The sequence below is a fragment of the Mobula birostris genome, chromosome 6, assembly GCF_030028105.1.
Source record: "Mobula birostris isolate sMobBir1 chromosome 6, sMobBir1.hap1, whole genome shotgun sequence".
NCBI lineage: Eukaryota > Metazoa > Chordata > Chondrichthyes > Myliobatiformes > Myliobatidae > Mobula > Mobula birostris.
The window spans coordinates 17,837,941-17,856,778 of record NC_092375.1 but is presented as its reverse complement, the minus strand read 5'-3'; the positions used below and the strand labels follow the sequence as shown (position 1 = coordinate 17,856,778).

The 18,838-nt window shown below is 35.2% G+C and overlaps 1 protein-coding gene across 18 annotated transcripts in view; it reads right to left on the bottom strand.

Moving 5' to 3' along the window:
* Window positions 1–1,566: 1,566 nt before the first annotated feature.
* Window positions 1,567–18,838, bottom strand: part of LOC140198823 (sodium/myo-inositol cotransporter-like) — a 40,062-nt gene continuing 22,790 nt past the window's right edge. For 15 of the 18 annotated variants that reach the window (XM_072259893.1, XM_072259898.1, XM_072259895.1 and 12 more), the window contains one exon: window positions 1,567–18,657. In XM_072259893.1, the coding sequence (XP_072115994.1) occupies window positions 16,172–18,319 (2,148 nt within the window). In that variant the 5' untranslated portion in view covers window positions 18,320–18,657 and the 3' untranslated portion in view covers window positions 1,567–16,171. The remainder of the gene's footprint in view (window positions 18,658–18,838) is intronic. The other 3 variants (XR_011886264.1, XR_011886263.1, XR_011886262.1) reach the window with 3 other exon arrangements.

Sequence of the window (18,838 nt, the reverse complement as noted above, 5' to 3'; positions counted from 1 at the left end):
TGAGGTTGATAGGATCTTGACCAATAAGAGTGACAAAGGTTACAGGGAGAAGGGAGGAGAGTGAGATTGAGAGGAATGGCAGAGCAGACTTATTATGGTCTAAGATCTGGATGTTCTGCTTTAATTATTTAAGGCAGTGCCACAACAGCTTTGATACTTGGTGTGGTATTTTATCTTTCAAGGAGAGAAGCAGCTCTGAGGTTTATTAGACCTGTAATGAGTGCATGGTCTTTTAAGGAAAGTTTAAACTAGTTAGACTTGTATTTACTGGAGTTTAGAAGATCAAGGCCTTCGTTGAAATACACAAATTGGACAGGTTGAATAGGTTAGGACTTCATTCCCTAGAGTGCAGAATACGGGGACTTTATGGAGGCATAAAGTTATTAGTAGTTAGGGTAAATGCAAGCAGGCTTTCTCCCTCATTTTGGGTGAGACTAGAACTAGAGATCATAAGTAAGGGTGAAAGGTGATAGATTTAAGGGGAAATGAGAGGCAAAACTACTTCACCAAGAGGATGGTGCAAATATGGAATGAGCTGTCAGAAGTAGCAAATTTGGCTCAATTGTACCATTTAAGAGAAGTTTGGATAGGTACATGAATGAGAAGGATATGGAGGGCTATGATCAAGATGCAGGTGAACTGGTTCTACAACTTACAAACTCCCTTTTATGTTATCACAAATTGTCTTCTTTTGTACATTGATTGACTTTGTTTATGTATATTTTCCTGTAAATGCCTGCAACAAAATTAATCTCAAGGTAGTATATCGAAACATATATACACTTCAATAAACTTACATTGAACTTTGAAATGGATCAAGCTAGGCAGGAAACCAGACTAGCAGACTAGATGGGCCAAAGATCCCATCTCTGGGCTGTAGTGCTCCATGACAAGATCCTGAAAATCTTGATAGGGTGGAAATGAGGAGGGAAGTTTTGGTCATTGTTTGAATAACCAATTAAAGACAAATTAAGTTTTGATTTGTTTTTACGGCCAAGTCCATTGAGTGTATTAGACTAGCTATGATCAAGGGATTATGTCTCATACTCCTGTTCCCAATTTCCATTATGTAACATTTAATGTTGGATATGATAGTCAGACTCTTGCATTGGAAAGTAGTGTCATCCTTTACCCCTCTCCTCCTCCTCATTTTAATTAATGTTTTACAGCTATTTCCTCTATTTTTTTTTAAAAAAGCAATTCTTTCAATTAAAAATTGTACTAGCTCTTCTTGGAATCCAGATTTTCCTTTATTTCTTACTCAATTTTAAAAACTCCTCACCCTGAACATGGTTGAAGTTATGCATAACAACCAAGAGATTTGATTCAACTACCATCTAGTCCCCTGCAGATTTTCCTCCTTCTGACCTATCTGTCAATGGATATTGAAACCCCAAGCAGCATCCACACCATGCAATATAATTTCTGGAAATAAACAAGCACCAAACAGCTTGTTTTTAAATAAATAAGAAATCACTAAAATTATATTGGCTACTACACTTTTCTATATTATCATGCTGGTTGTTGCAACACTAAGTTACCAATTTAAACAAAATAGACAAAATATTTCAATAATTAAGGAACTTTATTAGTCTTATAGTTCAGCAAAACAAAATTCTTCAAGAATAACATTAAAACACCAAGAAATGTTGAAATCAGCAATTGTATGTTTACAATGTTTTCGGGTTCACATAACTAAAACTGCACAAACATGAGCACTCTCGAATGATATTTCATCCACATGTCGTGCAATTTCACAATACATTAGTTTTTAAAACAAAAGTCTAGATAGATGTACTTTCTCTGGAGGCTCCCATTCTTGATCACGTTCTATGGAAAATCTTACATTCTCTCTCTTGAAACACACAGATACCCAAGTGAAGTTAAAATTCATTCACTCAAATTCTTGGGCATATTGTTTCTACACCTCAAAACCTTTCTTTCATTAAAAGATGGTCATTCCCTATAATGTCATTTATGCTACATACTCTCCAAACGAGATTTTCCTACTAAATTGACCTTTAAAATTAATCAAGCAGATCTGATTTTCCGATCTTTACCATCAGGATTTAAGAAAATTCTTTAAAAAGAAACCAGCATTTCCTCTGGTGTTTAAACTACAGCAGAGCTTTAAACTTTTTGTTACCAATCAAAATGTACCTTAAAAAATTACCTTTAAATCAGAGCGAATACCACATTTAGAATGAAGTCATAAAGTTGTCTTTTGCAACTGATCAACTTGTTAACATTGCTAACAATGGAAACATGTTTGTGGAATGTTTTGAGCCATTTTCAAGCTTATAACCCTAAAATTCCAATTAAGAGATTATAGATTGTTAATAGTATTTCCCCCTCCCCTCCCAGTGTGTTCAACCACTTCATACTGGAATGCATTACAATATAATCAAATCTCTATGGTTAATTAAGAAGTGGTCTGAACTGAGATTTTACGTGAGTGTTTGGGCATGTGTGGAGAAAATACAGAAGAGCAAAATGTGACACTTCTGTTACCATTCACTAACTTAAAATTTTGAATATAATTTTGAATATAGTTTTAGAAATGTAGAAATGCTTGCAAATGATCATGCAACATTGAAACTGATTTGCCTTATCCATCACACAAAATCCTCATACTCACAAGGAATTACTTGCAAAAGGTGTCATATGGGAGAATTAATATTTAAACAAAGAGTTATTCAATGTTGAGGTATGAAGAATTCTTTCTAAACTGTGGTGATATACAAGGCATATCAGTTTCAAACATTTCTACTGTCATAAAACTATTGAATGTCCAAACTTATGTCTAAATATAATGCACTTTATCTTGGCAGCAGGAGTTTGAATCTCCAACTATAATGATAACAGGCTCCACTTAGCCCCCTAGCTAATGCAAAAAGTGGAATATAGCTAGGGTCAACACAAAAATAATGTATGCAATCTATGACTCAATTTCATATTGCCATTTATCGACAATATGGTATAAACGTCGTCTTTAATCCAAAGGATGTTTGTACTATACCATGTGGACAGAAAAATAAACAGGTAGATGGGGACTCAATGCACCTGCTAAACACCAAGTTGACATATTTGGACATAATTTTGAATAATGTAAAATTTCATGGCCACTAGGCTGGGGCAAGGAGGATAATCTACCTTAGATGGGCTTTTCAAATTGTTTTATAAACCATATTCACTTTATTCCATTCAATTCCTGGATGCCAGATGCTTCAAATGGGAACCTTCAGACTGTGTACACATTCTCTTTTTAAAAGATGGATCTTGACAAATGATTCTGAAATTTAAAAAACACAGAAGGTCAAGAGATTGAAAAATGACAGTACATTATGCATTTTTCTGATCCATCTCTGTGCTTAATCTAGTCTCTTAAATACAACAGCACAGAAGTGACCTTATTGCTTTTGCAAACAGTATTACATACCAGAACCAAACTTCATACTTCACATGAGTCAAGCAACGTTAATGTATAAAGGAAAATCAAGAATTAGGGTTAAAACATTGACAACACTTAATGTAATTGAGACAGAACCCTGATTCGAGTAGCCAAGAGGCAACTATGAATAATTTTCACAAAAGAATCTTGTGTGAATATTCTCCACTTCAATGACCACCAGTGTGAAATTAATCAAAAAATATTCTGCCTTCACAGAACAGCAGGATACATAAAAGTATTATAAAATACATCAATTGGTACATACATTTTTACAATACACATAAAATTCAGAGTACACAACATACTATTTTCTTAAAAGATTTTTAGAAAACTACTGAACAGAAATAAACATTTCATTAAAAGTTTTGTACAGTAATCAGCTTAATTAACACTCCATGTTCCAATACAAAAAAAAACTTTTTTTTCCATTAAGGGCCCAATTTTTCTTGCAGATTCATTTTCTTGTGCCTATGTATAGACTTAATTTATCCTTTGGTGTCCAGAATACCATGAATCAAATGAAACTTCAATCAATCACCCAATCATAATTACATTTCTCCATTGCCAGACTGCATACTGTTTTGTAGAAGGCACAGGGAAAAGGCCTCAACATTGTAGTCACAACTGAGGTAGTACATGAGGATGCCACATATAGCAAACAAGATGACCAAGCAGTCAGTCTGTTTGAGTGGCGATGGAATACGTAGTTCTTAATGATAAGTAGTTGTGATATCAGCATCTCATAGGAGAAAGATGCCTCTTAATATCAAATTGAAATGTTGCAAAAATTATCTACTAGAGTAAGGCCCAAGCATTTGTTTCAGAGTGAAGAATAATACCAGCCAAGCCAAACTGAAAATCATGATAAATTTGAAGATATTGTGTCCTAAGAATCGGACTAGGATCTCTGGTTCACAAGGAAGAACTTCGGGTGGAGCTGGGATTGAGGGGAGAAAAACAAATTAAGCCCAGAATTAAAAATCCACTTTCATTTTGCTTTCTATAGTGTTTTTTAACAGTTGAAAGAACTCATGCAGATGAGTAGCTTTCAATGTAGCCTCATGTGAAAATTCTCCCAGTGATAATTAAAAGCATTTCCAGTCTGGTCAATGGTTTTGCCGAATGTACTTATCCCCATTGAGCACAAACAGAAAAATTGGACCCTTAAAGTATGAAACTGAAACAAATATACTAACAAAGACCAAAAAAAGACAATTTGTCCATTCCTCCCAACAGGCCACAAACAATTTTCAGTCACAAATGAATACAATTTATCTGTTTATGTAAACAGTTCCTGACTCAAGATTTTGGTGTATCAAAACTCTAGAAGTAGAGCCCCAATTGAGTTGTCTGCTTTTCTATGATTTCAATAGATCTCAAGCCATATTTTGGAATACTAGGTTAAAACAGATTATCATTTATCTAAGCACGAATCCCTTTGGACCAATTGTTCACACCAGGCTTAAAAAAAACTATCAGGTTATCTGAACCTGCCCCACACATTAATTAATCAATGCTGCAAGGACGTACTGCTCAGGATTTCTGAAATGTTCAACTTAGAATAGTAAGACTTGAATCAAAACAACCCAAGAAGGTGAGCAAAGTGTAGTGCAGTTGATGGCTACTAGTACCTATATGCAATCAGTTACAAGGGGTGTTGATTCCATTTAATCAACAAGCCTTGCATTCACCTCATATTGAACAGTCAGGTTAAACCAGCAAATGACAAAATACAGAAAATTTAAAGAAAGTACCCCCAACAATAGTAAATGTAATAACTAGTCTTTGTTTTTTTTCAGGATTTGAGAGAACTAATCGATATCAACTCAAAAGTCTTTCCTCCAATTTAAATTAATTGATTCCTCCATTACACCCAGGGCAACCCGCCAACAAATTCTTTCCAATACATCAATATCCACTTCAAAGTGTACGGAACAGCACAGAATATTACATACATAGTTTTCATACCTTACCAATATGATGTGAAGTTTTTTGTCATAATCAAATACTTTCAAATGCATCCTCATTGTTAACAGCTTCACATTCCCTGGATATTTATGCTGATGATCAACTGCATCAAAAGTTTTCCCCCACCATTTATACTGCCCCCTATCATGTTTTGGAATGATGTAAATAACATTAAAAGCACAACAATTTTCTGCAGAATTCCAAAACTTAAGAGCCCATTTTTACAGAGCCGTATTCATTTATCAGTATTCAATCCCTCATGCACATTTATCCTTAAAAGTATCAAATGCAGAATTTATCAATGCCTTTGATTAATAAATCTTATTCAAGGTACTGGAACTTTTCTATTTTATTCATCATCTGCTCTAACTACACCCTCTAATTACATGCTCAAAATCATTTCCCATTTATACAACAGATACTATATAAATCATTTCTTCCATATTGCACAATAGATCATGAATTTGGATTTGCAATATTCAATCCTGATTTTAGAATTATTACCTATCACTTCTTGATCACTGTAGCTATACCTAATTTATGCTCCTTATGTTTAACAACTTTCATCAATACTGTAATGATCCACCTATCCAGACTTCTTACTCCTTCAACATATATTTTAGCTCTTTTAGACTAACTGACGTAGCCCTTAGCAACACACATAATATGCTGGAGGAACTCAACAGGTCATGCAGCAGCTAATGAAAGGGATAAAACGTCAATGTATTGGGCTGGGTCCTTTAACCTTGGCCTGAAAATTCAACTCTTTATCTCTCTCCAAAGATGCTGGCTGACCTGCTGAGTTCCTTCAGCATTTTGTGTGTTTTGCTCTGGATTTCCAGCATCTGCAGAATCTCTTGTGCTTATGACATAGTCCTTAAGTTGGCAAATGTCAAGTCTTGAATACTTCAAGTATTCTAAATATTTCTGCAGATACTTCATTATGTTTGCAATTTTATCAGGACCCAAAGGCAACCAATCAATAGCTACTTAATTTTACAATATTTTCTCATACCTTCATTTCTCTGCCAAATTTTCCCCTCCATGCTTTCAAAGGGATTAATTAATTCTAAATGGTGGTATCATTCTATAAGTTAGATCTATTACTAAACTATCTCAATCAATGTCTGTTATTCAAGAATCAATATTTTCGGTGGGCCTCAGTAAACTACCTCACCAATACAAGATGTCGCAGCCAATTTGTCATTCAAAATCTAATTCTGCATTTCCAGAACAGATTATTGAATGGTATTGAAGATAATGAACATTACGCCACTATACTTAACCTGGGCCATTTAGAACAATTAAAGTGCCCCAGCAATTCCTCCAGTTGTAATTATCTAAATGAGCATGTCAAGGAATGAATAGAACTTAAACATGGATACAGCAATAACAACGATTCATCCTTTCCCTTACCACGCATCCACCACCCAATCGGACAAAAATCAAATGCAAGACATATACATGCATCAACCCACCCAACCAGTCAGGCTGCAAGTCACGATTGATAGATCTGCCAAAGAAATTTGAGAATGTCTGACCTTTGTGTTATTGTTGTTCCTTTTGTGCATCAACGCACCATATATAGTCTGCTCCTAAATCAGCTCGATTATGCAAACCTGTAGAATATACGCAAGAACTGATCCCCACATACTGTAAACTGAAGCATAACTGTTAACATAATGACCAATTGATAAAAACAAACCAGCTCAGTTTCAATAGGAAGCACCTGTAATTGCTACTCTATCCAACTGTCATTCTTTTGACTAACTCACTTGTTTTATTACTGTATTCTCAATAACTGTTGCACAGCAACATACTTGTCACATAACTGTTTCTGAAAGTTAAAGGCTTTTATAAATTTTAAAATTAATTCCACAAAATGCAATTCCAGTAACTGATTTGGTACCATATATCTTTGTCTTCCACATGCAAGTATTAAATAGTATTTAAGAATAAGCATAATAAACTAACATTAAAAAGCAGTAAATGCCCAATCTGAAATTTATCGTCTTCTAAAAATATATGCAGAGTTGAACAAATTAAATTTGGTATAATTTTATGTTTAAGAGTCAAGAGAACCTCTATATCGAATAAACTACATTACCTACCTCCACAGAGGCAGCGCAAAACGAAAGCAGCAATTTTTCACAGGAAAGTGTAGCCATAACACAAATGGTCCAATGTGCTGCTGTTCATTAATCAGATGTCAGAATGAGCGAATAATGGAGAAGTTACAGCTAAATATCTATTCACATTGGTTTGTTCAGTAATAGAATGCTAGATTCTCCACAATCCTATAAAGTACTTTGAGCAAAGTGGATCAAATAGAAAATTTATATTTTAAAAAAGGTGTAGTTGGAATAATAGCCAGATTGTCATAAATACAGAAGTTAAGAGGGTTAATGGCAGAGCTCCTTGGAGTCCAATGGTAAGAGAATAGTTGTTTTAGCGCATAGAATAGTAGTTAGGGACTGATACTTATCTATACTGGTTTTAATCCCAGGTGAAATGTTTAAAAACATATGCAAAAAAGCCAAGGATGTTGCAAACACTACCAGTTCCTAAACTGTGCAGGTCTTTGTTTTTCCAGGAACACTTGGTTCCATGCACTTTTGTTTTAAAATACAGAAAATTAATTTCCATAATGGAAATTGCACTTAGTTGTTTTGCTTCAGTGGTTTATGATTGGTTTGTGTTTTTTGGTCTTAAAAGATTTTAATGAGTAGCTTGATTTCAAAGCACTTCCTGGTATGGCTTCAGAGTCTCCACATATATTTGCCCTGAAAGTAAAAGAGATACCATTGTACTATGAACAATTATCAAAACAATTTTGAAGGGAACATTAAAAGTGCTCAGCCAATCAATATCACTCTGGCCTAGATAAATTTAAGTACCAAAGACACTCCAAACCAGTTAAAGCCAGATGATTTAAGTGTCAGTCAACAAGCACACACCAATCACTAATTGTACACCCAAATTACCAATATAAGCCGTTGCTCATGTGAATAATAGATTCTCACTGATAGAAGGCAATGCCGTCATTGGCTAAATACTCAAATAAAATAGAAATTTCTTGGCCTGACTTTTACTTCCTCAATCTGGAGTTAAAAGGAATGCAAAACTATCTAGCTTTATGTAGTTAAATTTAAAGAGGGGATATAAGGAGCTTTCTACTAACACCCATCTCTTATCTACAGTATGTTGGAATAACATAGCTCAGATCAATACTGCTCTTTTCCCAGTGAAATGCTCGAATGAGTCAGGCGCAAATCAGTAAGGAAAATTTAAAATTTTACCTACAAGAATACAGAGCACTTGCAGATTCACAGTGAACCTTTCTTCAAAGAAGGTTTAACTGGTTGTGGAATGCCAAAATATGTAGTTCATGCAAATAATTTCCAGAACTTGACAACCATGGCTTCTTTGTGCACTTTCCTGAATAAAAGATCTCCAATTGTATCCACAAAATAGTCCCCTACCCTTAAGCTCTATACAAATTACAGCAGAAATACTATTTCTTATGCAGTTAATATACTAGTATGAAAGCCTCATCTTCAAACCATCTAAATTTAGAAATACAGTTTTCTATAGTTACAGAATTTGGAGGTTTAGAGATGAAAAGGATTATGCTCAAACTTTTTGTTTGACACATGGCAAACTTTAAACTCCAAAAGGAAAGCACACAAATCTGCAAAATATTTTTACCCTAAAATTCCTAAAACAGTAAAGCTAAAAATCTAATATAGCACAGCATGGGAGATTAATCTGGATAAAATTTAATGGGTTTTTAACAAATTAAACACATTTTTAAAAAAACCTGGATGGAGGGTAGGTTTTCGTGCATTATGTTACCAAACCCAGACCTTCCAACTACTCCTTACTTCTGAATGCCTAGTTAAATTTAATGCAAACAGACTTCTCTTTGTAGGGCTCGCTGTAACAAACTTTGTTAATGTTAGGCCTTTATTGATCATGTTCCCTTAAGGTTAAAGAAATATAAACTAAACAAAACCCTGAAGATTTCAGAAACAATCTCAATTATGTACCAAATGAATTTTCTGCATTTATGCAAAGCGATACCCTATCCAATTTTCAAGCAAAGTATTTCTCCATTTTTATTGATAAATAAATCTGCCATTGAATCAATAATTTGTATATTTATTAAGAATAATTAGAGCAACAAATAATCAAAATATTAGAATTTTATTGAAAATTTTTAAGCTATTTTATGGATTCGTGAAGCAGTGATAAGCCAAGTGATAAGTGATAAGAAGTGTAGCACTTAATAGATCTTTCAGCAGCAATGTGCAGAATATTCAAATAAATTAACTTTACTCACAAATTTTAGAAATTTTGGGCTTATAGACTATAATTAAATGTAATACAATTTAAATAGATAGGAATGATTTTTTTTAAAAAATAAGCACCAGTTTCCAAACAAACCTTCCTATTTGATAGTATTTCGCAAGTTTGTTAGAGCGAGGTTAGTATTTGTGTGAATGTGAATGATTTGTCAAAAACTAAGGCAAAATAAGCAAGGCTCTGAAGTAGCCCCATCACACGTTCACAAAATAGATTGGAAGGTCTGCAAGTGTAGGTTTGAATCCAGCAAAAACCAACAAAACAGGGCAATGCAATCTATTAAAATTTTCATATTTTTCTTAAGCCAAATGTTTTGAGCATAGAGCACCAATATAAAAAGAAAGAAATCTCTGAGCATAGGAACAACTGTAACCAAGAAATATTAATTAAACACAAACTTTACTCTCTTACAAATCAGCTACAACAAATCTTGTATCGGGCACTTATTCATGTGGGAAACAACCTACGATATACAACACACTGCTTTATCTTAATCTTGAGCAGGACAGAGGAATGCCATTGGTGCAGCTTTAAGAAATTCACATTTCCTACACTTTAATTTTAAGGGGGGGGAGGGGAAATCAGAAGTTCATGGGAAATATGTTCCCATGCTCATTATAAGATCTGCTTCATAAAAATCAGAGGTGCTCTGTCTTACCTTACCTGAGACCAATGCATTCAATATCCATCTGGTAAGAAATGCATCTCACCAAAATTCCATCTCTGATAGTCATGCTTCAAGTTGAAGTGCATTCCGCAAGACAAGCCAAACAGGCTAAGAATTGCCTGAAAAAATCATTATTTTGGACTTGCCACATTAAGCCTTTGAAGACTTTGTTTTATAAAATTTGTATTTTTCCTCAAATGCTCAAGTTTACCCAATAAGGAATTTAGGATCAAGATCCTGAAGCACTCAGAGAAAGGTAGTATTACCAATGCAACAATGAATACAACTGACATGCAAGTACACACCTGGATCATGTCAAAACTGGAATAGAACCTGTATGGATGGAAAAAATAGTACACTATCACTGAATAGCAGCCTGTGCCATATTGCACTGTAGACTTAACCTGAAAGCTGTTACTATATGGGAACTTCTGATGCAGGGAACCAAGAGGCTGTCAATTTGACATGAACATAAATTAAAAATTTCCCTTTGAAGACCTGTTTTGCATTAAATTCAACAAGGTCATAATAATCAAATAATCAAGTATCCAGGTCAATGCAGGAGTGTATCCATTAACCTTAACATGTTTCCAGTCAAATGGAGCAGCTAGTTCAATCACTGAATTGTGCCAAATTAATCAACCTTAGTGGTAATGCTACTATAAGTACTTTTTATAAACCAACTAGCTAACTGCCGAAACTATGACGCCGATACAATAAAATGCAGGAATTAGAAAAGTAATTGGTGAAGGCTTGCCTCTTATTAGGATATCTCAAAAATGACGATGCATATAGCTTTTAATTTGGATCCAAACAGTTGGGTGATATACAATATACCACAGTAGAATATTTGTTATAGTACCCCTAAAACAGCCTTTCTTTCTTCAGACACCTAATGGAGACTTCGGAGCAGGATTGCAAAAAGCATTTTCTTGTGACTTAAACTGACTAACTGATCTATCACTGACGAGCATTAGAAAGGGATCATCTCTCGGGGCCTATTGTCAGCTTTTTCTATACCCAATGATATTAGCATGGCAGAAATCTCTTTGCAACTGAGCCACCAAAAGGAAAGTGTATGCCTAGTCACAAGTCATCTCCAAAACAGCCACACACAAAGGGTACAAGCTTATTCACAAGCTCAGCTGGTGAAAGATAATGCCATCCAAATACCAAGAAATTAAAATCAACAAATCAGTCAGCTAGCTCATACATTCCAGCGACTCAGGCGACAACTCTAGATAAAAGGATTACATAGCATAATGAATAACAGCAAAATATAGCACTATGGGCTTCATTTAAAATTCAGGTGGTATTAATCTTGCACATGCAGTCTGTAACAACCAGAATGCTCGAGATTACTTCTTAGGCTATAATGCAAATAATCTGAGGGATTCATACACTTGAAGTATATCCATTGTAGCTACACTGATCTAAATTGGATGGCAGGCAACTGCAATGCACCTTGACAACAGTTTGATTGTTCCTGTTTTCTAGGAAGCACCTTCAGTCTTTTGTTTCAAGGATTAAGTACTGATACATTCAAATACTCAATGTACTTACATGATGTAGCGGTGCTGGTGATAAACTGTCAAAACTATGGAGAATTCAATAACACAAACGCTGCTTTTAACTACGAAAGTACAAATAACAAAAATGATGGAACTAGTGTGCACTCTAAATTCTTAAAATAATGATGGTCAGATATTTCTGCATTGCAAATTGGACAAAAGTGCATGTTCTGGAAAATATTGCATCCATGACATTTAAAGAATCTGTTTTAAAGCATTTTAATTGTCAATGGATTCAAGTTTTTGGTCAAGTTGTGATATTTGACGTACAAAAGATGTAGCCAGCACCAGCACAATCCTTTGGGCCAAATGTGAGTGCAAGTATCTTGATTTCTATGTTCAGTAACAATACAAGACTTTGCACATGGATGGCAGAACCTTCTCTTATACGAAAGGATTCTGAATTGCTAAGTTTAAGACTGTTACTTCTTTTCTCTGAGTTGAGATACAGGAAAATTATCAGTGGGAAATGTTTTGTCCTCAATGGCTAGAGAAGTTGGGACAGGGATGGGTACAGTGAAAATGAGGAGGTCTACTGGTTCCACAGAGCCGAGATACAAAACAATTTGTAATATCAGAAACAAACTTTTAAAAAAAAAATCACAATCAAGTATTTTACAAAATCTAATAAAACCACTAGGCTCATCAAATCCAAGATTTGAGATCGGCTCTATTATTACTTAGTGCAACCACCTCACCCAAACTCCTCTTTAAAAAGCAAACTAACGACACACACGTACAAACATGCACAAACTTTTATCTCCATTAGGTGATTGCCACAAGCTCTGCATGCATTGCCACTAACTAGCTTCCCTGGTCCACCTGTCATCCTACAAATCTATTCTCAAAACTAACACTTGTTAGAAACCATACTAGAACCAAACTTAACAAATTCCTTGAAGCATATGAAATAATCAATACAAAACAGTGAATTATTAAAGTATACCACAAGACTCATTGCTTGAATACAATATTATTACATTATCCACAATACACACAGACTCTGCATGCACTGGTTTGTCAAAAAATTGATGACATTTGACAAAACAGTATCATTAGGTTGGCCAACAAGTCTGAGCAAAAGATTTGGCATGAAACAAGAATAAGCTGAGGACCAATCATGGAACGTAGGAGTAAGATTCTGTTGTGAGAACTTAAAAGCCACGTTTGGGTACAATCCTACATGTAGAAAATAACCAAATAATTAGATATGCAATTACTACATATGAAATATACTACATAATCAAAGTAATTTACCCATAAGGTATCAGATCATGTCCTTTAGACAGGCCCTGGCAGATCAGAAGAATAATGTTGTATGCCAGGCCTCTGATAAGGAAGTAATTATTTTAAGAATCATAAGGATCAAAAAAAATCAAAAGTATTGTCATTATAATCTGCCAAAAAATTAGAATTATTAATCTTCATGATAATGTGAGGACTACCTTGGTATTAAAACATATAAATTGAGATTTTTAATTAAAAATATATTTTAATGAAAAATGATTTACAGCTACAACTCAGTGCAAGATTTTTTTAAAGAAAACAGCAAGCTTTTAAGAAAAAGGGCGGGTTCACTATACATGATGCAGTAGTGGAGGTACTATCCAGATGAACAACAACACCCGATGTCTAAAAACATACCTATATTCAGACATGTTCACGTTTTCTTTTACACCACAAAGACATGGTCTCCCAGCTTCTTCCTTGCAATATACTCAGCTTGTGATACCCAGTAAGCGTTGAATGAATAGCTCTAATAATGCTGACTCAAAATTTTAGATCCACTGTATTCATTATTTTCTTTCTAGCATTAAGCTAGCAAAGTAAATTTTCCGCCCATTTTCAATCTCATCTTGAAAATATTAAAAATATCCAATCCTTTCCAAGTCTATGACGTCCTCATTTAGCTTGAATGACTGCCACTCATTAAGATAAAACCCAAAATGTACTACATTCAATTTTCAGCATGCAAAATTAATGTTTATTCATTCTGCAATTGTGCTACAACAGAAATTGTGCTCAATTTTGTATTCTTATCCCTGCCTCCAATATGTACACCATCTACCTTCTACTAGCAACACCCATCTCATGGAAAATAATATCATTAGACAATGATTGCTCATGCTTTTGAACCTTCTTTTTTAAAAAACAGATGATAAATAATTTGTCCAAAACTTCCTTTCCATTTTTGTTAAATAATTCAAATTAAGTTTGGACAGATTAGGGTTACAGCTAATACACACACAAAAATCAGCTGAAGCCAAAATTCAATGCAGTTGAATTTTGATGTGAATTAATTCTAACACAAGTCTCTGGGTACTTTAGAAGTAGTTAATGTCCCACGGTGCCTCACAAGTAGATGATGTGAACAAATGCTGAGGAAGTAGAGGCAGCACAGAAAACCTGACAAAAGGAATGAATTTTAAGAACATTTTTTTTCAAGAGTAAAAACAGGAAGGTGGAGGTACAAAGAAGTTACAGAAAAGCACTCAGAGCAGAAGCAATGGAATCATATGGATAAAATAATTAGATACAAGCATGAGAAGACTGAAGCTTTCAAGGCAACTTATAAAGTTGTAGGATCTTGGAAAGTGAAATAATAATGTTAAACATTTTCCAGTAAACTAAACTTAATTCGGTGTTCACAGTAAATCAAGGCTTTGGGAAATCAAGGCAGGCGAAATTGTAGAACATAATTCCTTGCATTTTTGGACAAGTTTCATATAACTAGAGGCTTGTACATCTATAAGAACAACTTAGTAATGATTGGACCTTATTTACAAAGAGCTTCAGTAGAAAGTCAATGTAGCGTAAATAAAGATTTAAAGCTCTGCCTGGGATCATTTATAATGCAAATTTTACCAAACACCAGGTAATAATTTTACTGTAGACTCTACAGACATTATGGTGAATACATTGTTCAAATAAAATAAATAATTATCTTACAAGAGCTCTTTGCTCAGCAAAGAGTTAAGGAATTGGTCAGAGTTGGGAATCATTCATTCACTTGTGGAAACTAATCTAAATCTTACATAATGTTGCTAATTAGAGGTATGTACAAGATGGTTTTGATCCAGAGACAAATCTTTTGACTTTGGGTTGACTTAATTTGGTTTGGTTGGGAAGTATCAAGCAACAGCAAACAGATGATTCAGTTCTGAATCATGTTCAATTTCATATATAATTCCTGGAGGACAAAGAGGGATAAAGTACCAGAATTATCACACGACATGTTATTCAAGACTTTGGCAAATGCTCTTTTGGTGCTCTCAACCCATGAGAGACAAATTGAAGCAGGAGAACTCGTGAACCAAGAGCGAAGAGCTGGGAGAAGACATGGTCGATGATCCAAGAAGAAAGTTTAGAGACAGGAGTGTAATTAAAGTTAATACTAGAGCAATATCTTTTGTAAGCAATACAATTAGGTGGTTAGGTTAGCATAACCTGATATAAACTTTCAGAAAAGCATCATTGTACTACCTGCAACATGAAGTAGCAAATATTCTGCAAATCTTGTTCGAAGTAAGTTACTTCAGAGCAATTTATCTCATTGCAGATGGTACTCCAATCACCCTCCCAAAATTCCAATTTGACTTCCATGCCACCAAATACTAAACTCTCTTACAAGTCTGTTGCAACTGCGTCTTAACTGTACATTGCCAGCAACAACTCTACTTCCCTATTAGATAACTAAACAATAAGATTTTAAAAAAAATCAACCTATATGAATAAGTGGATGGTTGGCTTTAATTATCAATAAAGAACTTGCAGGGTTACATGTTTGTTCCACTATACCCAAAATCAATTCAGCTCCATGCCCTTCAAATTCACCCTAGCCTAATATAATACACATATCAATTATGAAGAAACCAACAGGATAATAGATAAATATTTGTTATAAGAATGAAAAATGGGGTTCTACATGCTTATCACGCAAGTAGTTAAACCATTTACAAACCACAAACAAAACAAATAATACAATGAACACGAAATATAAATGTGTCTTCACTTAACTAGTGAAAAGAATCCAACTGATACTAAAGACTCATCTTTACTCCTTCGTATATCTTTCCCAAAGTAGACCAAAAAGGATTACCAACTTAGGGCTGGGAAGATGGAACACAGTACTGATATTAAACTTCCATTTTACAAAGAGAAATAGATAAACATTAATATGCCAAGTGTACACACAAGAAAAAGACCAACATTTAATATCAATTTAATTTTTGGACTCTCTTGCAACATTTGTAAACAAACCATTTCACTTTCTACAGGATCTTTTGCTGTCTTTTTCACATTATAATTCTTGATTCCACAACACTGATCAAAGAATCTCCACCATACATTCCTTTTCATTTCAGGTTCCTTTTTATCCACTTGTCCTACTGGGGATGTTTGGCCATTTGCAAAAGAGTCATTTCTTATCTGACCTTCATTGACACGTGGACTCATAGATTTGGAATCACCATTTCCGGGCATTAAAAGAACTAATTCTATTCGATCAGCTAATGGAGATGAATCTTCGTCTTTGTGTTTAAAATCTAAAATTTCGGCACATCTGTTATCATCGCCACATTTTGCCAGGTTTCTGTCTGTTAACTTATCAGATTCTTCTTTATGACCACTTTGAATTATTTCTGTATCTTTTAATGCCCAGAATGTGGTAGTACAAATCAAATCTCTGGGAGGAGGAGGAGTCAGCAGACTCACTATGACTGCTGTAATGATAGTGATCCAAAACAAAGCCGCTGCCAAGTACATATAATGAATGTTTCTGATAAAACTTGGTCTGGTATCAGACTGGTCACATTCTGGCACATGGTATACAAAGGCAAGAATCAACCTCGATATTCCCAAAATTGATGCAACTAACCCCCCACAGAAAGCCCCCTGTTCATTACAGCGTTTCCAGAAAATACCAAGTAGGAACACAGCTGCCACTGGTGGGGTTAGATATCCTGCTACCTCTTGGATATAGAGATACATTTGTCCTCCTTGCATTTCTATAATTATAGGAACCCAGGCAATGCTCGTGCCGACCATGAAGATAACAAATAAACGACCCACTACCATAAGTTCTCGAGAGCTGGCAGCCTTTCGAATGTGCTTGTAGACATCAAGGGTGAATATTGTGCTGGCACTATTAAATATAGAATCCAAATCACTCATTAAAGCTGCTATCATGACTGCCATCATTAAACCACGAAGGCCTACGGGTAAGATTCCCAACACTAGGCGTGGGTATGCAATGTTTGAGCAACCTGCACTGCTGCCACATACTTGCATGCAGTGCTCCGGATTAATGCAAACAACCTCATCAGTAAAGAGAATTCTGGAAATCATCCCTGGAATGACTATGATAAACATGGGCAAGAGTTTCAGAAAACCAGCCATCAGAGTGGCTCCTTTGGCATGCGAGATGTTCTTTGCTGCCAAGACACGCTGCACAATGACTTGATCAGCACACCAATACCAAACAGAGGCAGGTGTTTGACCCAACAGGAAACCAGGCCAAGGAATATCCTCATCAGTTGGTTCACGTAGCATCTTTAGAGAATCCTCTTTAGGGTGGATACGGCAAGTGTTAGTCGAGCTTAGATTGAAAGTAGTAACAATTGCAGTAACATTTGGAGAGGCAAGCATGTATCTTCGTCTCAGTTCATCCAAGCCTCCTACTTTGACCATACCGACAACCATCAATGTTAAAGCTCCACCAATCATAAGAACAGCCTGCAGAACATCGGTGTAGATGACGGCCACAAGTCCTCCTGTGACAGTTAACACTGCAGTTAATCCAATCAAAATGATGATAGAGAGATAAAGGTCCCAGCCCAATGATGCACGGATGAACAGTGCACCAGCATACAGATCAACAGAAAGCTTGGTGAAGATGTACAACAACAAGGACAACAGAGCAAAATAGATTTTTATTCTGTTCCCACCATAACGTTTGGAAAGGTACTGTGGCATGGTATACACACCAGATCTAATGTAGACTGGAATGAAGACCCAACCTAATACCTGTAAAAGTAACATTGCATTGAACTCCCAAGCTCCCACTGCAAATCCACTGGCAGCTCCAGATCCTGCTAAACCAATAAAGTGCTCACTGCCAATATTGCTCACAAACAATGAAGCACCTATAGCTAACCAGGTCATGGAGCGTCCTGCAAGAAAGTACCCACTCACGGTACTTCTGTTGGACTTCCACATTACAAAAAATCCAATGCACAATACAACAACAAAATAAAGTCCTACAACAGCTAAATCAGCTGTTTCCATAAAGCCAAACATTTTTATTACAATACAGATATAATTCAGTCCACACAAGTTATAATGACAATGAGCAAACCCGTTACTTGACAGCAACAAAAGAAAAAAAAAAAGGGGAGAAAATGAACAATACAGATTGGCACAATGCTTCGTCCTTTAGCTTCTGCCCTGATCGAAATTATGGGATTCCAGTTGTACAGATATTGGGATGGCAACTATTATTTATCTTGTTAACTTCACTTCTGACTATTTCTCATGCTCGTTATAGTAGCTTTCCACAAGACTGCCAGTGCTTAATTTGTTGGTGTTGAATTTCTTAGCTGACGCTGAGAGCTCTAGTGAGGAATAGAGTTACAGCCCTGTAAGACAGCAAAGACAAAAGATTGTATTAGAATTACACTTTCACTATGTTTACATAAATAAAATTAAAGTGGCTTGCAAAGCAAAATACAAGTGCCCTTCAGCATTTCAAAACACGATATACCAAAATAAAAGATAAAAAATATGCTGTAATGGAAAAGATAAAATTATAAAATAAAT